The sequence below is a fragment of the Arvicola amphibius genome, chromosome 10 (genome assembly GCF_903992535.2).
Source record: "Arvicola amphibius chromosome 10, mArvAmp1.2, whole genome shotgun sequence".
NCBI lineage: Eukaryota > Metazoa > Chordata > Mammalia > Rodentia > Cricetidae > Arvicola > Arvicola amphibius.
The window spans coordinates 104,499,520-104,523,202 of NC_052056.1; the positions used below are offsets into that span (position 1 = coordinate 104,499,520).

The following is a 23,683-nucleotide window of genomic DNA, read 5'->3' on the forward strand; positions in this document are numbered from 1 at the left end:
AGCTCAATGGGTGTACTGAATCCTTAACCATGTACCAAGTCCAGTTGATTAATCCTCATCTTCATCTGGGTTTTATTCATGAAGTAAATTAAAGATTCCAGTGTTCTTGGACACCACCTGAAGAGGAACACTGCAGAGTCCTTGAGGGAAAGTCATGCTCCATTTATGAGCACATCCTGTGGTACAACCTTTAGAACAATGGGTTTTTCTGGTTTAAGAAGTGGTTTTCTGTGCAATTTCAAGGGAATCTGCAATCATGGAAGAAAAAATATTGAGAATCAATGAGTGAGCCAACAACAACCCATAAATAAATGTAAAAACCATTCAGAATGATGTTTTGCAGGTACATCTAAGCTGCATTTGAGGTCATATGTTTGGACTTCCTTATCTCCAAGCTGTGTCCATTAGATGGTGAAAAACATGCTTCCAAACATGCATAAGGCTATATATTTATTGAGACTCTACAGTATAAAGGGACTGAGATAAAGCCATGCTTATTTATGTTATTTCAGTTCTATACTACTTTAGAGTAAAACTTTAGAGTAAAACTTTAATTTTTGTTTTGTTTTATTTTTTCAAAACAGCGTGTCACTCTGTAGCTGAGTCTCCATTTCTTTATGGCATTTTTTTACCTTCTGTTTAAGGTCTTCTATTATTTTGATAAAGTACTGTTTAAGGTCGATTTCTTCTATTTCTTCTGGAGTAGGGTGTTCAATTCTTGTTGTTTCAGGATGTCTGGATTCTGGTGATGTCATGTTGCCTTTCATGTTGTTGGAGGAGTTCTTGCATTGGCGTCTGCCCATCTCTTCCTTCAAATGGAGCCAGAAGCTACTTGGTATCTTAGACCAATCTTTGCTGTGAATGAATCTGGGTGGATCTCCTCAATGCCGGAGCAGGAGCTATTCCTTGCAGCACAATCTGAAGGAGCCTGCACTCCTTTGCAGGAATCCTCAGACCTGCCTGGAGGGCAGCCTCACACCCCTTTGGGTGGATAGCCTTAGTACAGGAGCAGGACACTTGAATACACTAGAGAAGGCTTGGGAGAGGTGGGGATGTGAGTACCAAAGACAACCCTGTACCAGGAGCTCGGGAAGGGGGGCTGTGGTCTCTTCCAGGGCAGGTTGCCCCAGGGTCGCACACACTCACCCGTCCAGATGGAACTCTACCTCACCGGATCCTCATCTCCATTTCTTTTTGGCAGTTTTTTACCTCCTGTTTAAGGTCCTCTTTTATTTTCATAAAGTACTGTTTAAGGTCGATTTCTTCTATTTCTTCTAAAGTAGGGTGTTCAATTCTTGTTTTTTCGGGATGTCTGGATTCTGGTGATGTCATGTTGCCTTTCATGTTGTTGGAGGAGTTCTTGCAATGGCACCTGCCTCTCTCTTCCTTCAAATCGAGCCAGGAGGGACTTGGTGTCTTAGACCATTCTTTGCTGTGACTGAATCTTGTTGGATCTCCTCAGTGCCAGAGCAGGAGCTATTCCTTGCTTCACGATCTGAAGGAGCCCACACTTCCTTGCCAGAATCCTGGATGGCCTTAATACAGGAGCAGGACACTTGAATACACTAGGGAAGGCCTTCCAGGTGGAACTCCACCGCACCAGATCAGGGATTCCTGGTAGCCCAGGGATGCTGCAGGGACAAAAGGGCCAAGGTGGGGGCAGGGAGGGATGGAGTATCACACAGCCAACCTTGCAGCACAATCTGAAGGAGCCTGCATTCCCTTAGTGCAGCCTTAGTACATCCCTTAGTGGATGGCCTTAGTACAGGAGCAGGAAACTTAAATACACTAGGGAAGGCTTGGGAGAGGCAGGGACGTGAGTACTAAAGACACCCTTGTACCCGGAGCTGGGGTAGGGAGGCTGTGTTCTCTTCCAGGGTAGGTTGCCCCAGGGTTGCACACACTCACCCGTTCAGATGGAACTCCACCACACCGGATCAGGGATTCCTGTCCAGGTGGAACTCCACCACCCTTTCAGCTCTTAATATTCATTCTTTATTCTGTATGTTTTGTGTTTTGACTATTATATGGCAAGGAGATGCTTTTTTGATCCAGTCTATTTGGTGTTCTGTATGCTTCTTGTATCTTCATAGGAATATCTTTCTTTAGGTTGGGAAAAATTTTCTTCTATAATTTTGTTGAATATATTTTCTGGGCCTTTGATCTGTAATTCTCCTTCTTCTACCCCTGTCATTCTGAGGTCTGGTCTTTTCATGGTGTTCTAGATTTCCTGAAAGTTTTTTTTGTTAAGAATTTGCTGGATTTGTTTTTTTTCTTTAATCAGTGAGTTTATTTCCTCTATAATATCTTCAGTGTCTGAGATTCTTTCTTCTATCTCTTATATTCTGTTGGTAATACTTGTCCCTGTAGTTCCTGTTCATTTACCCAGATTTTCCATATCCACCCTTCCCTCACTTTGTGTTTTCTTCATTACCTCCATTTCATTTTTCAAGTCTTGAACTGTTTCCCTTACCTGTTTTATTGTTTTTTCTTGTTTTTCTTGGCTTTCTTGGGTATCTTTGAGAGATTTATTCATTTCCTCTCCCTTTTATTGTCATCTCCATTTCTTTATGGCAGTTTTATATGTCCTGTTTAAGGTCCTCTATTATTTTCACAATGTTCCATTTAATGTTGATGTCTTCTATTTCTTCTGGAGTAGGGTGTTCAATTCTTGTTGTTTTGTGATCCCTGGATTCTGGTGATGTCATGTTGCCTTTCAGGTTGTTGGAGGATTTTTTTTTTTTTGGTTTTTTTGAGACAGGGTTTCTCTGCAGCTTTGGAGCCTGTCCTGGAACTAGCTCTTGTAGACCAGGCTGGCCTCCAACTCACAGAGATCCGCCTGCCTCTGCCTCCTGAGTGCTGGGATTAAAGACGTGCACCACCATCGCCTGGTTTTGTTGGAGGAATTTTTGCATTGGCGCCTGCCCATCTCTTCCTTCAATGGAGCCAGGGGAGTCTTGGTGTCTTGTGCCAATCTTTGCTGTGACTGACTCTCTGTGTGAATCTCCTCAGTGTAGAAGCAGGAACTGTTCATGGTCAAAGGACCTTGCAGGCAATAGCTGTTGTGGGGTCTTTAGGCTAGGTCATGATGCTCTTTGTGGTGTTGCTTGTGTTCTTACCATGTTTACTCATCTTTCCCTCTAATTGGTGTAGTCGAGGCTGTCTGTCATTCTGGTTATTAACCTTCTAGTTTCCAGGAAATCCAAGGCTCAGATGATTGTTCCTCATGGTACCGTCAGTGCCATAGTTCTAGTTACCCCACTGGGCACTCTGTGTTCCTGAAGGTTGCTCATCACTCCCAGGTTTTGCTCCTCTCCTGTGGAGTTTTCTGTCTCAGGCCTGCTCTAGTGTAGGTTTTCGGCTCAGACCTGTTTCTGTGAATGTCCCTAGTCTGGATCCACTCCTGCAGAAGTCCCTGGCTTGGGGTTGGTCCCTCTGGCTTTGATCTACTCCCAAGTTCTCTGGTTCCTGTCTATTCCCTCAGAGGTCCCAGACTCATGCCCAGACCCTTAGAGGTCCTGACTCAGGATTACTTCCTCAAAGGTCCCAGATTCATGCCTGGACCTGCAGTGGTCTCTGGATCTGGCCTACAGGGCAGAATATTTCTGTCTATAGGAAAATAGTGTTTCTTTCTTGGATCTCAAATATCTAGTTTATGGCAAGTAGAGATGGCTCAGTGGGTAAAGGAGCTTGCTGCTGAGTCTGATGACCTGAGCTTAATCCCTGATAAACCACATAGAGGAAAGATAGAGCTGATACCCACAAGTTGTCCTCTGACCTCCACAGACACAGCTTGGTATTCATGCATATTCACAGAGAGAAATAAAGAAACAAATAAAAAAATTAAAACATTTTTAATATTTTAAAAATTTAATTTGATATGTATGAATGTTTGTATAGCCTTGGCTGTCCCAGAATTCACTCTGTTGACAAGACTGGTCTTTAACTCAGAGGGCTACCTGCCTCTGTCTCCCAAGTGCTTGGATTAAAGGTCTGTGCCACCACTACCCAGCCAACATAGTAGCCAACTTATAAACAGAAAAGAAGACATGAAGTTGAAAGGAGTTTTTTGGAGGGTATCCTAAGGAATTTGAATGAGGAAGTAGAGAATGTATATGAACAAAATATATTGTGTGTATGCATGAAATTTCTTATAGTCTAAGATTTAATTATATTTTTTAAAGTATTTTGTTTTATTATTTTGAGTGAAGTAATCCAGATCCAGAAAGACAATTACCATATTACTCACTCGTAAGTGGTTTTTAAACATAAAGCAAAGAAAACCAGCCTATAATTCACAATCCCAGAGAATCTAGACAACAATGAGGACCCTAAGAGAGAAATACATACATCTAATCTACATGGCAAGTAGAAAAAGACAAGCCTCCTGAGTAATATGTAGCATGGGGAACTTGGGAGAGAGTAGAAGGGGAGGAGAGACACAGGGAGGGGAACAGAGAAAAATGTAGAGCTCAATAAAAATCAATAAAAATTTTTATTTTGAATCCTCCTTCATTAATATGTTTAACTTCATGATGTAAAAACATCATGTTATAGGATAGTATTCACAGTAATAGAAGGAGCTATACACAATATTGGATTAGAAAAGGAATTAACAGTCTCACCCAGCTGTGAATGACATTAGCTACAATAAGGACCTGCCTGATAGTTATGCCCACTGGTGCAATTGTGGCAAAATTTTATGGGAATAGCCACCCACTTTTTAATTGAATTTCAGGCCCATTCCATGAGATGGAACCCATACCCAACACTGTCAATGAAGCCAAGAACCTGAGACTAGATAAACAGTGAGTCCTAAGAGAATACCTACTACTAATAATATATTAAATGAATATAGCAATAAAAAGATTCCTAATGACATGGTGCTGTATCAATAGGATAGTGCATCACTCAACCCTCATCATAAAAGCTTCTTCCTTTAGTAGACAGTAATTAACAAAAAACCATTCAACTTGTCAAGATGAAGTGAAGAAGAGACTTTGGAATGCTCGGCTCTGACCAGCAGGACTTTGTCATACCTCTCCCCTCAAGGCTCAAAGATCCATGTGGAATAGAAGGCAGAAAGGTTCTAAGAGTCAGAGGTAGTGGATGACTTAAAAAAACCCAGCATTTTCTAGACTCAGCATGGCAGATGCACATATGAACTCCCAGAGACTGTGACAGAATTCACAAGATCTGCATGAGCACAAATCAGACAAAATCTTTGTGTAGAGGAGCTAAGCATCCTCCCCCTAGACAAGGAGATGTTGTCAATTGATAGGTTCCAAGAGAAGGAAAGCCAGTTTTCATTAGTGGGGTGACACTGAGTTTGTTAACTGTACTCCAGGGCAGGCCTCACACCCAGGAATAGTTATCTACTTAAACTGGACTCCATGGTTCATTTTGTTTAGATTAGTTTTAAAACAATGAGAGATAATATAAAGCTGGATAAAAAGGGAGATGGGGAAAAATCTGGAGGAGTTACATAAAAGGAATTAATTGGCCAAAATATATTGTATGAAGCACTCAAAGAATATAAAATATGTTTAAATTGGATTTTTAAAGAAAGATTTTTTTATATTTTCAGTGTAATTTTATTGTAAAATATGGAGTCAATACATATGATTCAAATTTTACAATTAGTGTTGTTACAATAATTCACATTTTCATCAAAAATTTATTGATCAGTTCCAGAGACATGGTTACTCTCCATAAAGCTCAAAGAAATTGATGGAGACAGCAAGAATTGGATGGAGATAATACCATGAGGACCAGAGAAGATGAATTTCTCATTCTCTTATCTGCCTTAGTCATTTCCTTTCCATTAGATGATACTTTATTTTGACAATGAGAAAGCTCATTGGATGTACTGAATCCTTAACCATGTACCAAGTCCAGTTGATTAATCCTCATCTTCATCTGGGTTTTATTCATGAAGTAAATTAAAGATTCCAATGTTCTTGGACACCACCTGAAGAGGAACACTGCAGAGTCCTTGAGGGAAAGTCACGCTCCAGTTATAATCACATCCCGTGGTACAACCTTTAGAACAATGGGTTTTTCTGGTTTAAGAAGTGGTTTTCTGTGCAATTTCAAGGGAATCTGCAACCATGAAAGAGAAAATATTGAGAATCAATGAGTGAGCCAACAACAACCCATAAATAAATGTAAAAACCATTCAGAATGATGTTTTGCAGGTATATCTAAGCTGCATTTGAGGTCATATGTTTGGATTTCCTTATTCTCTGAGCTGTGTCCATTAGATGGTGAAAGCATGCTTCCAATATGTATAAGGCTATATATTTATTGAGACTCTACTGTATACAGGGCCTGAGATGAAGCCATGCTTATTTATGTTATTTCTGTTCTATGCCACTTTAAAGTAAAAATGTTTTTTTAAATTAAATTAAATTTTAAAGTTTAATTTTTGTTTTGTTTTATTTTTTTCAAGATAGGGTTTCATTCTGTAGCTGTGTCTGCCCCGCATCTCATTAGGTAGACCATTCAGGCCTTAGCTTACAGAGATGAATTCTGTTCTCTGAGTGCTGGTATTAAATGCATGTGTCACTATGCCTGGTTAATTCAACATATTTGAGCCTGATTCTTAGTTACTATAATCATATTGTTTTTTCATTTTCAAAAGTTATTTTTGGTTTGTTGATATTTGTAAGTTAACCCTGAGAGGATACATTTCCACTCTATGAACAGTCCCCACAGCCTATATCATATGTCACTAGTACAGTTGTGTCCATTCTGGATAAGTCTTTAGGAGAACAGATATGTGCTTGCTTTCCTAGCATCTATTTTGGCTTTCAAAGATGGGATAAATGAAGAATTCTGAGTTCTCCTGTGGTTATAGTGGTGCCTTAGTCCCATGCTATTCAGAGACAGAGGTGAGCAGTGAAATAATATTTTGTCCACAAGAGAAGGGAGGGGAACAAAGTTGTCATGGAGATAGAGTTGAGTCAACTTTAAGATGATTGGATCTTGCCAGAGAATCTGCCTTTGAAAGATGTTCCATTGGCTCTCAAAACTTGAACCTTGCTTTGTCTGTCTAAATCTCTGTACATGCTTATGATTTAAATGCTTTAGGGAGAAAGTAGTAAAATAAGTGAGGTCATGTGTTGACAAATATACATAATTTCCTTAAATTACAAATCACAGAACAAATATTTCCATCCCTATATTCATTCAATAAAACTAATTGACAAAGAGAAGGCACATTTTAAATACACAAATCTCATAAATTTTAGCCATCCCTTTGCATGAAGCAGGAACAAATTGTTCAGGAAAATGCAGAAGCTTTCTCTAAATGTCTTCTCACAATCTTTTAAAACTTTAAGTAGTATACATGTGTTTTCATGAAGGCCTAAAAAAGATGTGCATAAAATTTATACACAAGTGTTATTTGTTATTTTTAAATTAGTTTTAATGTTTTTTATGAAAGAATGTTATAATTGTAAGCTCTACTTCAAAACATTTACCAAAGGTTTTGAATGCACAAATTCTTCACAAAGAAGCATTTGGAGTTTGTGGAAGGATTGATATGAGGTGATAAAGAAAAGATATGTGATATCCTTCAATAGTGATAAAAAAAAAGCACAACTAAACTGGAGGCTTTAATGAAAAAGTATTAGCACAGGTAATAAATACAATCTGCAGAAGACAAAAGTAGAACATAAAGCACACGAGGAAATAAATCCAAGATAAAGATTCATTTGAGGAATTAACAAGAACTTGAATTTGAGAGCAGAATATGAAGGGAAAAAATACATTGTTTATGGAAACATGACAGATACTTGTTTTCTGGTGCATAGATCCTGAGAAGTACGACAAACCATCAAGATGTCCCATAAAGTTGGAGCTCATCATAACTGTCAACTTTGTAAAGATTTATTTTTTATTGTGTTTTTTTACCTGCACATGTGTTTGTATACCACATATGTGCCGTCTCAATGGAAGCAAGAGAAGGACATAAGAGGCCCTGGAAGCGGATTTACAAATGGTTGTCAGACAACTTGTTAGTGCTGGGAAATGAACTCAGGTCCTTTGTAAGAGCAGTTAGTACTCTTAACTGCCGAGCCCTTTCTTGAGCCCTAACATTCATTTATACTTTGCAATAATGATTCTCAACTTGGCCATCACATGGAAATCCAGAGATGAGCTTTTAAAGCCATAATCTGGGTAAATTATTTCAGGATTTCAGACATGATCTCTAGGAATCATGAATTTCTGTTTTTGCTTTTGATATGTGGTGTTATATGCTTCTGCTGGCTTTAAATTCACTATGTAGTCAAGGATTACTTGAATTTCTGATCATCTTGCCTTGTCCTTTTGAGTATAGGGATTGCAGGTATGCTTCCTCATAGCTGCTTCATGCATTTCTGGGGATGGGACCCAGGTCTTTGTGCATGCCAGGTAAGCACTTTGCAATCTCAGAAACATATATGAGTTGTAAAGCTCATATATGAGTTGTAAAGCTCCTTGGTGATTCTAATTCTCAGCCAGTGGTTGACAAGACAGTCAGAGGAGGGCTTCTGTGAGTTCTGGAAGTGCACCACCTTACAAACATGAAGTCATGATCACTGAACTGCTTTATGGCACATGGCAAAGCAATTTTCAGTGGACATGACTGGAACTTCAAGTAGAATGCACATAATCCTGTCATACTGGCCTGCACTAACTCTTAATAATACCCTATGCTGACACACCAGAGGCTCCTCAATTCTTCCCTGGAGACAAATAACTCATTAGGCCATAAAACGAGTTAGCTAACCTCAAATAAGCAGATTTGTTTTTATACACAGTACTTTCAGCTGAAAAATGTCTCCATAAAACATTATTTACAGCGATAGATTTTTTTCCTCACCTGTGTTTCCTTACAAGGCTGGAAGGAGAAATTCTGCAGGAGTTTAGTGACAGCAAGTTTCATGTTCATGAGAGCAAACCTCATACCAATGCAGTTCCTGGGTCCGTATCCAAAGGGCATGTATACATAAGGATTGATGCTGCCCTTGTTCTGCTTGCTGAACCTGGAGACACACAGTAATGACAAGTTAGCAAAGGATAGAAGCATAAGAGCTACATACATGAATTTATCCTTAGACATCTAACCAGACATATATGTAGATTAAGAAAGGTTCACTGAACGGATTCCAGGTATTTGGCTCTGAGAATTGTACACTAAAAGTCCTTTCTTTCCCCCCATGCCCTAAAAAAGTTTCCATATGTGAGATAAGACAAACGCTATAGACAGAAAATGTATCCTATGTGCCCACTAGTGTTATGTGGTAGGGATAATGAACCACTGTCTGATTGGATCGGAGTTCCAATTTACAGTGGTAATTAATGCCTGATACTGTAAATCTGGTGAAAATCCAATGTTTATGGAGGTTATGTGCACTAGGGTTGAATTTACTGCTGTTGTTTTGCAAGTGGAGATGGTATCAAACTGTCTTCTGAATATTCATGTTTATACACAAAAACTAGTGCTGCTATTAGTCTCGGTCAGAGAAGCTTCTGATTGCAGTGGGAGACAGTTAACACAGAGACTCATAACTGTGAAAATGCTGAGAAAGAGTGATGGTGGAGTGCTCAGCACTTAATGGGGCATCTGTATCATCCCCTCAAAGGCTCAAGAACATCTCATAGGAGGTATCAGAATAATGTAAGAGCCAGGGAATGAAAGGGGTGCTGTGAAACACTATCTTCTGGACCTGACACAGCCATTGTACTCATGAAGTCGAAGCAGCTATGGTTGCCTACACAAGCCTAAACCATGTTGATATATTCCATCAAGGATGGGGAGGGAGTCCATGAAACCACCTCTGTGAAGAACTATTGAGAAGCAATGGTAACTGGGGGGGGTGGTCTTTTAATTGTGTAGCTCTTGGTGAGTTGTCCATTCTCCAGTAAATAACTCCTAGACCTACACTTATGCAAGCAACCCCAATTAAAATCATGAGTCACAAGACAACAGGACGACATGAATAGAGGAGGAAGAGTTGATGGGACAGGTAAGGATTCAACAAGTGTGCAAGGGAGAAGTGACAGGAGGTAAAAAATAACCAAAATACTTTTTACATACATTCTATTGTCAAAGAATAAAAACAAATGGGGGAATACATGCCTAATCTCCAAAAGTCTCTTCAAGATAATGCTGGGTTCCATTTCTCAAAAGCACGTGTCAGATTGAAGGAAAGCAGGTTCCTGCCTCACACTTAAGTTGGTCATTTGTTACTTGATGAAGGAGGATTAAAACACTGTATTTAAATTCTCATTTTTCCTCCCATCTCTCTTCCCCTTTCCCTTTTCCCCTTTCTCTGTCACCCTCTTCACAGATTGCAAATGGATACTAAATCACATTTAGATCATCTTTTCATAAGAGACACTATAATATATACAGCCCAGCAGAGTTCATAGTAGGTTCCCACTCCTGGGATTCTTGTACCTTTCAGGGCGGAATTCTTCAGGCTCCGGCCAGTACTGTGGGTCACGGTGAAGAGAAAAAATTGGTATCATCACTAATGACCCCTTGGGAATAAACACACCATCCATTTCCATATCTTGTTTACAGGTTCTCACAAGTCTGTCAGAAATTGCGTATAATCTGAGGGTTTCACTCAACACCATGTCGAGGTACTCCATCTCCATCACTTTATCATAGCTGGGAGGTGCCTGGGAAGACAGAAAAAGGGTTGCTCTGGGATTTTAGATTACCTCTCAATCGATCCTCATTGTACTGTTGAGTTCTCAGTAGCTCCAAAGTTGAGCTGAGAATTGCACTGGTCATAGGCACTTATAACACATTTTAAAGGATTTTTAAATTATTTTATTTTATGAGGGTAGCTGTTTTGCCTACATATGTGTATGTGCACCACATAAGCACAATGTCCACAGATGTTAGAAGAGGGCATCAGATCCCTAGTGACTGAGATTATATATAGTTGAGGGTTGCCATTTGGGTACTGGGAATCAAACCTGGTTGGATCTTCTGAAAGAGCAGCCAATGATCTTAACCATTGAGCTATCTATCCAGTCTCTTACAGAATGGTTAGAATAATGATCACCTGGGCTTTAAAAATATCTCAGTTTGTGAATTGTCTAGTATGCAATCCTGAGTTCAGATATATATCATTCATAAAGCCAGATATAGTGGCTCACATCTACAATCCCAGCAGGGTGGGGGAAGGGGCAGACTGTGCATGCCTGGTGATCCTTTTCCAGACTGCCTAACCAATTTGATGATCTCCAAATTCGGTGAGAATACCTGTCACAAAAACCATGCTGGAGAGTGATTTAGAAAAATACCCAGTGCAGGTCTATGATCTATGCAGACACACAAACACACACATACACACACAAACACACACACACACACACACACACACACACACACCCCACTTTTTGTGATAAGAAGGTGCATCTTTTCCCTTTCTCTTCCAAGCACCATCCCTTCACCTTATTGGGCAGAGCTACATCGATCTCCTCCTGCAGTTTCTTCTGAATATCAGGGTGAGTAGCCAGTAAATACAGTGCAAAGGCAAGGGTGCTGCTGGTGGTTTCATAGCCACCAAAAATAAAGGCAATTGACTGGGCCATGACTTCTGTGTCAGACAGAACTGAAAGTAAGAAAATGTTTCAGGAAAGTCAGGTCAGGGTGTACCAACACAGAAGAGATAAGATCATCAAACAAGACTCCTGTTTCCATAGAGAGAAGTATGGAGAAGTCACTCAGTCACCCTGGGACCGTTATCACTTTGACATCCATGTGTCAGCCAGAAAAGGAAAAGATTGCTTCAGTCAGGATGTCCCAAGGTTTATGCTATGTTCCTCCTCATCATCACTGGGCAACTCAAGACATGTAGCTTTTTCTGTTTTTAAGATTTATTTTTATTTTTTATTTACATATATTTGTGTCTGCCTGGGATTTTTGGTTGACTTTCAGCTGAGTATTGTACTCTTGAGTTGTCAGTATATGCAAAGTTGAACTTAGCATAACAAAAGACCTAGGCATTTACAACACATTTTAATGGGTTTTTAAGTTGTTTTAATTTATGTGTGTAGGTGGTTTGCCTACATATATGTTTGTGTATGTATATTTATGTCTGTGGATGGGTGCCATGTGTGTGTTTGGTGTGGCTATGGTGCCCAGGAGAGAGCATCTGATTCCTTAGACATGGAGTTTTAGAACAGTTTGAACTTTTAGAGGTAGGTGCTGGGAACTGAACTCTAGTCCTTTGCCAGAGCTTAAGAATTTTAATTTTAATTAGTTAATTTATTAGACATTTCCAACTCTTCCCATCCTCCCATTTTCTTCCCACTCTCCTCACCCCCCCCTTACCTCCCTCTACAGTACTAATAGAAGTCAGGGTGTCCTGCTCTGTGGGAAGTCCAAGGCCCTCCCACCTCCATCCATGTCTAGGAAGGTATGTTTCCAAACAGACTAGGCTCCCAAAAACAAGTACATGCAGTAGAATCAAAACCCGGTGTCATTATCATTGGCTTCTCAGTCAGCCCTTATTGTCAGGCACATTCAGAGAGGCCAATTTGATCACATTCTCCTTCAGTCCGAGCCCAGCTGGCCTTGGTGAACTCCCATTAGAATAGTCCCACCATCTCCGAGAGTGGACACACCCCTCACAGTCCTGACTTCCTGGCTCACATTCTCCCTCATCCTGCTCTTCACCTGGGCCTTAGCAGCTGAGTCCAGTGCTCCAATGTGGGTCTTTGTCTCTATCTCCATCCATCACCAGATGAAGGTTCTATGGTGATATGCAAGATAATCATCAGTGTCGCTATTAGAGAAGGCCAGTTTAGGCACCCTCTCCTCTGCTGCCCAAGGACCTAGCTGGAGAAATTCCCTTGGACATCTGGGAACCCCTCTAGAGCCAAGTCTCTTGCCAACCCTACAATGGCTCCCTTAATTAAGATATCTTCTTCCCTGCTCTCATATCTACCCTTCCTCCATCTCAACTATCTCATTCCTCCAAACTCTCCCCAATCCTCCCCTTCTCACTTCTCTCTCCCAATCTCCCCTTCCCCACAACCCACTCCCACCCCTATGCTCCCAACTTTTGCCTGGCAATCTTGTCTACTTCCAACATCCAGGAGGATAAATAAATGTTTTTCTTTGGGTTCACCTTCTTATTTAGCTTCTCTAGGACCATGAATTATAGGCGCAATGTCCTTTGTTTATGGCTAGAATCCACTTATGTGTGAGTACTTACCATAGTCATTTTTTGGGTCTGGGTTATCTCACTCAGTAAAGTGTTTTCTGTTTCCATCCATTTGCATGCAAAATTCAAGATGTCATTGTTTTTTTACCTCTGAGTAGAACTCTAAAGTGTATATTGCCACACCTTCTTTATCCATTCTTCCATTGAGGTGCACCTAGGTTGTTTCCAGGTTCTGGCTATTACAAATAGTGCTGGTATGAGCATAGTCAAACAAATGCTTTTTTGTAGTATGATTGGGCACCTCTTGGGTATAATCCCAAGAGTGGAATTGCTGGATCCTGAGGTAGGTTGACTCCCAGTTTTCTGAGAAGACACCATACTGATTTCCAAAGTGGTTGCACAAGTTTGCATTCCCACCAGCAATGGATGAGTATTCCCCTTACTCCATATCCTCTCCAGCATAGGCTATCATTGGTGTTTTTGATTTTAGCCATTCTGACAGGTATAAGATGGTATCTCAAAGTTGTTTTGATTGGCATTTCTCTGATTGCTAAAGTAATTTAAATTCTTATCCTTTGGTATAGGTTAAGAGTTTTAATTTTAATTTTATTTTTGGTTATCAATTCCACTGGAGACAGTGGGACTTATCTAATGGGAGCTCACCAAGGCCAGCTAGACTGGGACTAAAAGAGCATGTGATCAAACTGGACTCTCTAATGTGACTGACAATGAGGGCTGACTGAGAAGCCAATGATAATGGCACTGGGTTTTGATTCTACTACATGTACTAACTTTTTGGGACCCTAGTCTTTTTGGATGCACACCTTCATAGACCTGGATGGAGGTTGGAGGGCCTGACTTCCCACAGGGCAGGGCACTCTGACTTCTCTTAGGACTATAGAGGGAAGTAAGGGGAAGTAGGGGAAGTGGGAGGGAAATGAGAGGAGATGGAAATTTTTAATAAAAAAATTTTAAAAATTAATTTTAATTCTTCATCTTTGGTAGAGGTTAAGAGTTTTAATTTTAATTATCCATTTATGTATGTGTATGAACATGTGTACAAGTGCCAATGAAGAGCAGAACATGGCATTGGAGTTTATATAACTAGAGTTATACACAGTTGTAAACATTTTGACATTAGTGCTGCGACTCTGCTGTTGATAAAGTTTCTTTCTCAATTAGTGTAAGTCCTTGCTTCTAAATTGAAGCTGTACTATAAACCCACAATCAGTGGGTATTTTTAAAGTTAATATCTATTTTAGAACTCAAAAATAAAACAGGTCAGAGGATATGTATCTCAGTAAGTGGAGAGCTAGCCTGGCATGAATAATGGCATGGGCTCAATCCCCAGGACTGTATAAACTAGGCATGGTAGTATAGAAATTAAAAGGTCATTCTCAGGCACACTATGAATGTGAGGCCAGCCTAGCCTACATGAGATCTGGTCTGAAAAGGAGCAGGACATATAGACCAATTTGAAGTTAGCTGATCATATGAACGTGTTTAAAGTGGACAAACTGGAGACAATTCCAAACAAAACACATGATGACTTTAAAAAGCAAATTTGGGGACCTAGAAAATCATATTGCTATATATAAGCAATTGTGTGCACTAGAAATAAGGAAATAGGTAAGAATGGAAGACTCCCTTTGCATTAACTTCTGATGTTCACCTCTAGAATAAAGTCTGGAAATTAACAACCATGATAGTAATAATGGTTTTAAATTAAAACATAAACATAGTTGGGAGGTTAGAGGTATGGCTCAATAGGTATGATCACTTGTTGCACAAGCCTGAGTACCTCAGTTTGAATCCTCAGTCCCCATGTACAATGACTGTGTGGTAACACACTCCTGTAGCCCTAGCTCTGTGGATCAGAGACCTTCTGGCTGCCAGCCTAGCACCAGGTTCAATAAGAGTTTCCATCTGGAAGAAATAAGGCAGAGAGTGATTGAGCAAGGTACTGTGTGCCTTCCTCTGAAATCCACAGAGATATAGGGGTGTAAGCATAAGCACACACTCACGCACACATGCATATAGTATCCAAAGAAGATAAAAAGTAATTTTTAAGTATGTAGAAAAATGAAGAGAACCAGTGTGCTTATACAAAGAGGCTTTCCCCAGATGCAATGTTTTTAACATACAAAGAAAGGTAAACAATCACTATAGAATAAGGTAGGGAACACATGCACAGCAGGGGTTCCCAGAAAGCATAAGCACTATTTGTATACATGCCTTTGGAATGGATGTTTATATTTAGATGTCTGGGTCAAGTTCCCAGTCAGTGTGCTGGGAAAGACAGAAGCAGCACCTGTGTAGAACTAGGTGACACACAGAGGCCACTGAAGACTCCCTTCATGTTTGGAACAAAATTCCACACTGATTATAGCCATGTCCTTCTTTCAGTAACCTGACAGAGGTATTCTTCTGCTAGCCACAAATAGCATAAAGTATCATTGGGGTAACTCTAACCAAGGAAGTGAAAGATCTATTTGACAAGAACTTTAAGTCTTTGAAGAAAGAAATGAAGAGGATACCAGAAAATGGAAGGATCTCCCATGCTCTTGGATTGAGAGGATCAATGTAGTAAAAATGAAAATTCTATCAAAAAGCAATCTATAGATTCAATGCAATCCTCATCAAAATCCCAACAAAATTCTTCACAGACTTTGAGAGAACAATTATCAACTTTATATAGAAAAACAAAAAACTCAGGATAGTCCAAACAATCCTATACAATAACAGTGTTGCTGGAGGCATTACCATCCTTGACTTCAAACTGTATTACAGGGCTACAGTAATGAAAACAGCTAGGCATTGGCATAAAAACAGAGATGTCGACCAATGGAATCAAATTGAAGACCTGGATATCAATCCACGAACCTTTGAACAACTGATATTTTACAAAGGAGCTAAAATTATACACTGGAAGAAAGAAAGCGTCTTCAACAAATGGTGCTGGCATAAGTGGATGTCAACCTGTAGAAGAATGAAAATAGATCCATATCTATCACCATGCACAAAACTCGAGTACAAATGAATTAAAGACCTCAATATAAATCTGACCACACTGAACATGATAGAAGAGAAAGTGGGAAGTAGACTGTAACACATGAGTGCAGGAGCCCACTTCCTACATATAACCCCAGTAGCACAGACAATAAGAGCAACAATGAATAAATGGGATCTCCTGAAACTGAGAAGCTTCTGTAATGCAAAGGACACTGTCATTAAGACAAAAAGGCAACCTACTGAAGAGAAGATCTTCACCAACCCCGGATCAGACAAAGGTCTGATCTCCAAAATATATAAAGAACTCAAGAAACTAGACTTTAAAACTCTAATTAACCCAATTAAAAATGGGGTACTGAACTGAACAGAGAATTCTCAACAGAAGAAGTTCAAATGGCCAAAAGGTACTTAAGGTCATGCTCAACCTACTTAGCAATCAGTGAAATGCCAATCAAAACAACTTTGAGATACCATCTTACACCTGTCAGAATGGCTAAAATCAAAAACACCAATGATAGCCTATGCTGGAGAGGATATGGAATAAGGGGAACACTCATCCATTGCTGGTGGGAATGCAAACTTGTGCAACCACTTTGGAAATCAGTGTGGCTGTTTCTCAGAAAACTGGGAGTCAACCTACTTCAGGATCCAGCAATTCCACTCTTGGGATTATACCCAAGAGGTGCCCAATCATACTACAAAAAAAAAAGCATTTGTTTAACTATGTTCATACCAGCACTATTTGTAATAGCCAGAACCTGGAAACAACCTAGGTGCACCTCAATGGAAGAATGGATAAAAAGGGTGTGGCAATATACACTTTAGAGTTCTACTCAGAATTAAAAAACAATGACATCTTGAATTTTGCATGCAAATGGATGGAAACAGAAAACACTTTACTGAGTGAGATAACCCAGACCCAAAGAGATGAATATGGTAAGTACTCACACATAAGTGGATTCTAGCCATAAACAAAGGACATGGAGCCTGTAATTCGTGATCCTAGAGAAGCTAAATAAGAAGGTGTATCCAAGGAAAAATATTTATTTATCCTCCTGGATATTGGAAATAGACACAATCGCTGGGCAAAAGTTGGCAGCACAGTGGGGGGGGGGTGGTTACAGGGAAGGGGAGATGGGGAGAGAGAAGGGAGAAGGGAAGGATTGGGGAGAGTTTGGGGGGAATGAGATGGTTGATATGGAGGAAGGGTGCATATGGGAGCAGGGAAGAAGATATCTTAATTAAGGGAGCCATTGTAGGGTTGGCAAGATATTTGGCTCTAGAGGGGTTCCCAGGTGTCCAAGGGAATTTCCCCAGCTATGTCCTTGGGCAGCAGAGGAGAGGGTGCCTGAACTGGCCTTCTCCCATAGCCACACTGATGAACATCTTGCATATCACCATAGAACCTTCATCTGGTGATGGATGGAGATAGAGACAGAGACCCGCACTGGAACATTGGACTGAGCTCCCAAGGTCCGGTCCCAAGAGCAGGAGGGAGAACATGAACAAGGAAGTCAGGACCTGGAGGGGTACATCCACCCATGGAGATGGTGGGACTATTCTAATGGGAGTTAATCAAGGCCAGCTGGACTTGGACTGAACGAGAATGTGATGAAACCGGCTTCTCTTAATGTGGCTGACAATGAGGGGCTGACTGAGAAGCCAATGATAATGACACTGGGTTTTGATTCTACTGCATGTACTTGCTTTTTTGGAGACTAGTCTGTTTATATACATACCTCCTAGACCTGGATAGAAAGTGAAGGGCCTTGGACTTCCCACAGGGCAGGGCACCCTGACTTCTCTTAGGACTGGAGAGGGATGGGGAAGGTGGTGAAGGGGAGTGGGAAGGAAATGGGAGCAGGGGAGGAGGTGGAAATTTTTAATAAGCAATTAAAAAAGAATAAAAAAAGAAAACCTTCCAACTCATTTTCTGAGTGATGTGACTACTCCCTGAGAACTTCCTTGTCCATAGACCAGGGAGTCCTTGGTTACCTTTATGAGACTCTTTGTCTTTGGAATTATTTTGAGTGTTCATCATCAGCTGAAAGAAATCCACTCTGTGCTGGAAGCATAAAGAAAAGTTGTCAAAATAAAAGGTCACTTTTAAAGTCAGAGGTCAGAGGTAGATCAGGTGTGCAGAAGCTCACTGCTTTTTCTGAGAATGAAGCTCCCTTAAATTCACCAGCGTGGTTAGTGTTGCTTGAGTCCTTAAAGAACAAAAGCTACTGTAGCTGAACCCGGAAGCAATCCAACTGATTTATCAACCAATTTACAATAAATTACAATAGATATTATTTTAAAAAATAACATTGATTTTTTGAAAATGTTTTTGTATTAGATGGAAATAGTATTTCCCTTGTTTTAATCATTTTTATCTGTTCTTATAAATTCTCATAGATGTATACAATGAGATATGGTCATACCCACCCCATCATTTCCTCCCATTTGAGTCCTTCTTTTCCCTTGTAACATTTCTTTTTCCAAATTTCATGACCTCTTCTTTTTAATAACCCACTGAGTCCAAGTGCTGCCCATATGTCCCTGTCTGTGGGGTCATTCACTGGTGCATGAGAAAACTATTGGTGGTTATACACCCTCTCTGCAGCCATTAAGTGCCAACAGTTCCCACGGAGTTGCGGAATTTCGAGAGGTCCTTCCTCATCTATATTGGAGATTTGGTGGTGTTATCTTGTGCTGGTCCTGTGCTTTGCCATTTTTTCTTAATTTTAATCCTTACAAAGGGCACTCTTGATATCATTTGTTTTGCTAAGGGTTAATTCCTGACTTATTCTCAATCAGTTTTTCAAAATTCCCAATTTTCCTCTCCCAGAAATAAAAATATCCCTTTTCTCTCTCTAAATATAACCTTTTCTATCTACTTTTAGTGATAGATAAAGTAAAACATACAGTTCACATGTTCACAGCCCAATATTACAAACCCTGCACCTCTCAGGAGACAACTACTTTTTACCTTCTCACCAGAGTTCAGCCGGTTTTCCTTCATTCTATCCACAAATTTTTTGAAGAATGCTATCGAATCCTTTGGGAATCTGGAGACATTTAACATCTCATATATTGGTGTAAGAAATGGAAAGAGTACTGGAAAGGATAGACAAATAATAAATTTTAGTGGAAATATAGGTTTCATGTAGTGAAATCATGAAACAATCTAAAGAATAAGTCACCAGTGTCTCAACCACACCATTCACATTGGGTCATCACCATAATGCTCCTTCTGCATTGAGGAGTAGTCAAAGGAACAATTCTGACTGTTGAATTTAACTCTTCTCCTGTAGTTTGTGTGGATCCAAAATACAGACAGGGCCATTAACATGGTTCAACAGCTAAAGGGACCTTCAGAAAAGCCCAACAACCTGAGTTTGATCCCTGTATCCCACATTGTGGAAGGAGAGAATCAGCTACTGTAAGTTGTCCTCTGATCTACACATGCCATGTAAACATCAAAGCAATGTGCACATAGACAAATAAATCAATAAATTTCTTTTTAAGCTAGTAAATAAACAAATAGATAAATAGGTAGATTTCTTATTAGCTGGTAAGTAGTAAAGAAAGAACAGCCAAGATAGCATTTGTTTCTCAACTGACATGATACAAACTAAACTAGCACCAGAAAGGATATTTGGAAAATCAGATGTCTGTGCAAATTAATTATATACACATCCTTATCATATAATAAGCTTACTAAATAACTAACAGTTCAAGAAATCCAACAGGATATTGGAAAATTTATTGAGATATTGTTTTTTGGCAGAGTACTTGCCTAGCTTGTGTGAGATCTTGTGATCTTTATCAAGTAGCAAAAGAATACAAAATGTCAAGAGAATATGAAAAAAAGATAAAGCAAGACCATATAGAAAAATGGAGCAGGGAGGCTTATGTTGTAGGATAATCTTTTTGTAAACTCTGAAGATGTGTCTCTTCTAAGGCACTTTTTGATTGGCTTAATAAAGAAGTGAATGGCCAATAGCTAGACAGAAGAGGATAGGCAGGACTTCCAGTAGGAGAGAGGCATTCTGGGAAGAAGAGAGGTGTGATTCACCAGCAAGATGTGAGGGCAGAGGTTGGAATTGGGAGTCAGATGTACATATGGAGCAGAGGTAATGAACCATATGGTAGAAGGTAGATTAATGGAAATGAATTAATTTAATTTAAGTTATAAGAGCTAGTGGGAAACAAGCCTAAACTGAGACCAAGCTTTCATAATTAATAAGAAGTCTCCATGTCATTATTTGTGTTCTATCCATCCAAATAAAATCCACTGGGATGCCTCAAGCTATGTCCTTGGACAGCAGAGGAAAGGGTACCTGAACAGTCCTTGCCCCACTATCACGCTGATGATTATCACAAATATCACCATAGAATCTTTGTCCGGTGAAAGATGGAGATAGAGACAGAGACCCTCATCAGAGGAAAAACTGAGCTCCCAAGGTCCAGTTATTTAAGGAGCTACCTGAGGGTTGTCAAGAGACTTGACCCTAGAGGGGTTCCCAGGTTTCCAGGGAGACGCCCCCAGTTAGTTCCTTGGGCAGCTGAGGAGAGGGAGCCTGAAAAGGCCAGTTCCTATAGCCATACTGATGAATTTCTTGCATATCACCATAGAACCTCCACCTGACGATAGATGAAGAAAATGACAGAGCCCCACCTTGGAGCACCGGACTGAGCTCCCAAGGTCCTGATGAGGAGCAGAAGGAGAGAGAACATGAGAAAGAAAGTCAGGACCGTGAGGGAACCTCCAGCTGGCGACAGATGGGGAAGGTGACTGAGCCCCACATTGGAGCACTGGACTGAGCTCCCAAGGTCCCGATGAGGAGCAGAAGGAGCAAGAACATGAGGGAGAAAGTCAGGAACGAGAGGAGTGCGTTCACTCATGGAGACGGTGGGACAGAACTAATGGGAGATCACCAACTCCAGTTGGAATGGGACTGATGGATCATGCGACCAAACCCGTCTCTCTGAGTGTGGCCAACAGCGGGGGCTGACTGAGAAGCAAAGGACAATGGCTCTGGGCTCTGATTGTTCTTCATGGACGGGCTCTGTGGGAGCCTTCTCAGCTTGGTCGATCACCTTCCTGGACCTGGGGGGAGTTGGGAGGACCTTGGTCTTAGCATAGAGTGGGGAACCCTGATGGCTCCTTGGCCTTGAGAGGGAGGGAGGGGAGGTATGGGTGGAGGGGAGGGGAGGGAAGGGGGAGAAGGAGGGGAGAGAAAGGGGAGAAGGAGGGGAGGGAGGGGGGAGGAGGAGGGAAGGAGATGGAAATTTTTAAATATAAAAAAAAATAAACCATGAGAAAAAAAAAAAGACAGAAGGAAGGAGAAAATGAGCAAAGAAGTCAGGACCAGGAGGAGTTGGTTCACCAATTGAGGCAGTGGGCCTGTTCTAATATGAGTTCATCAAATCCAGCTGGACCAGGTCTGAATGAGCATGTGATCAAACAGGACTCTCTGATTGTGGTTAACAATGGGGGCTGACTTAGAAGCTTTTGATAAAGACACTGGAACTTGTTTTTACGGCATTTTCTGGCTTTTTGGGACCCTAGTCGATATGGATGCACAGCTCCCTAGGCCTGGATGTAGGGGGGAGGGCCTTGGACTTCCTACAGGGCAGAGTTCCCTGCCCTCTCTCAAGCAGGGTGGGAAAGGGATGAGGGGGTGTGGGAGAGCGGGAGGGGATTGGGAGGAGGGAAGGAGTGTAAATATTTGAAAGGAAAGATTAAACTAAATAAATAAATAATCCAGGGAAAGGCTTACAACCTTAATTTTTAAAATCTCAAATATCAAACTTTATATTGTAAAATAAAACTTTAAAACAACTAACTCAAGGGGAGGAGAGATGACTCATTGGTAAAATATTTGCTATGTAAGCACAGGATCTGAATTTGATACCCAGTACCTCTGTGAAGACAAAGATGGGTGCCAAACTCAAAAAAAGGAAAATCACATAATCTCCCTCAGTTCCAGAGTCTAGCCAATAATGAAAAATGCAAATATGTGAATGGTATAAATGTGGATATGGGATAATGCTCAAAAGGAGACAAGGAGATGATGATACTTAGTGTTGAGGATGGAATGTAGGGAAAAGGACACAAGAGCTGTGTATGGAAAAAGTAATTGACAGGGAAAATAGTAAAATCCCCAAAGAAGCACCACTGCTAACTGTACCCAGCACATACACAAAAAATTACTACAGGGCCTGGAGAGATTGCTCAATAGTTAGAACAAGCTGCACTTGCAGAGGACCAAGATTTGATTCTCATCACCCATGTGGCTGCTCTTAACCATGTATAACTCCAGTTCCAGGAGATTTAATTCCTTTTTATGACCTAGGCAGGCCCTTAATTCATGTGGTACACATATGTGTAGGTAAAACACTCATACACATAACATAAAAATAAATAAATCTTTAAAAACTGTTAGAGTAATTCAGCTATGTGAGAGAGATGATCTAAAAGCAGACAATATATCTAGCTTAGTTTTTTAACTGCATTTGGACTAAGGAAATTCTAATCAAAACCACAGGTCCAGCCTGCAGCACATCCACTAATCAGCAATGATCAAAGTCGTAGGAGAGCCAAGTGTTGGGTGGGACATGGAGAACTTGGAACTCTCCTGAATTTCCAGAAGACATACAAAAACCTGCATCTACTGTGGAAAACATATGTTTAGGTGTTTAATATGTTAAAATGGGGTTACTTTGGAATGCAGGAATGACAATTCTGAATATATCCTAAAACATAAAAACAAATATTTAAATGTAACCTTGTATTAAAATGCTCATAGCAGCAAAATTCATGGCAAACATAAAACTAACTTCAATGTCTATGAACTAATATAGAATATTACTCATTCATAGACATAGGAGACAGTTATAGTAGTATCACTTAATAGTGTTCTAAATGACAGAGGTCTGTCACAGAAATGACATAGTCTTTCATCCCATTGATGTGAAATACTCAGAATATATAAATATAGAGAAAGTAAATTGGTGGTTGTTTGGGTCAAGGCTGCTTGAAGGACAATGGTGCAAATGTGCAGCGTGGCTAGAACAGAGCACTCTGCAGTTGACATTGGTATCAGGCTAGGTAGATCATCAGTCAGTGCAGACCCCTGAGTGATCAGAGTGCTGAGAATATGTGACTGTTGAGCGCTGAGTCCTACATGGAGCATTTTTATCAACATCCACATCACTCCAGGGTAAAGGACATCATGAAAACAGATGTGGGGGTAAAGTAAGGGCCGGGACTGGTGGTGTGATGATGTGGGATTCTGTTCTGTGTGCTATGAATGCTTTATTACCATTGGTTAATAAAGAAGCTTGTTTGGGCCTATGGCAGGGCAGAATATAGCCAGATGGGAAATCTGAACAGAGATATATAGAGAGGGTAGGCAGAGTCAGGGAGACGCCATGTATGTCCCAAAGGAGAAAGACACTGGAACTTTACCTGGTAAGCCACATCCTTGTAGTGAAATACA

General features: G+C 40.4%; 1 protein-coding gene across 5 annotated transcripts in view; it reads right to left on the bottom strand.

The window, feature by feature from the left end:
- LOC119825569 (cytochrome P450 3A11-like) overlaps positions 1-23,683 on the bottom strand; it is a 794,398-nt gene that overhangs the window by 747,641 nt on the left and 23,074 nt on the right. Inside the window, exons 9-15 of one of the 5 annotated variants that reach the window (XM_038346519.2) lie at positions 19,165-19,292; positions 18,186-18,255; positions 11,461-11,621; positions 10,451-10,677; positions 8,870-9,032; positions 7,918-7,984; positions 5,542-6,102 (exon numbers count right to left, since the gene is read on the bottom strand). The exons of 2 other annotated variants lie outside the window; for them this stretch is intronic. In XM_038346519.2, coding sequence (XP_038202447.1) covers positions 6,068-6,102; positions 7,918-7,984; positions 8,870-9,032; positions 10,451-10,677; positions 11,461-11,621; positions 18,186-18,255; positions 19,165-19,292 — 851 coding nt within the window. In that variant the 3' untranslated portion in view covers positions 5,542-6,067. Of the gene's footprint in view, positions 1-5,541; positions 6,103-7,917; positions 7,985-8,869; positions 9,033-10,450; positions 10,678-11,460; positions 11,622-18,185; positions 18,256-19,164; positions 19,293-23,683 lie in introns of those variants that run through there. 2 more of the 5 variants (XM_038346520.2, XM_038346527.2) reach the window with 2 other exon arrangements.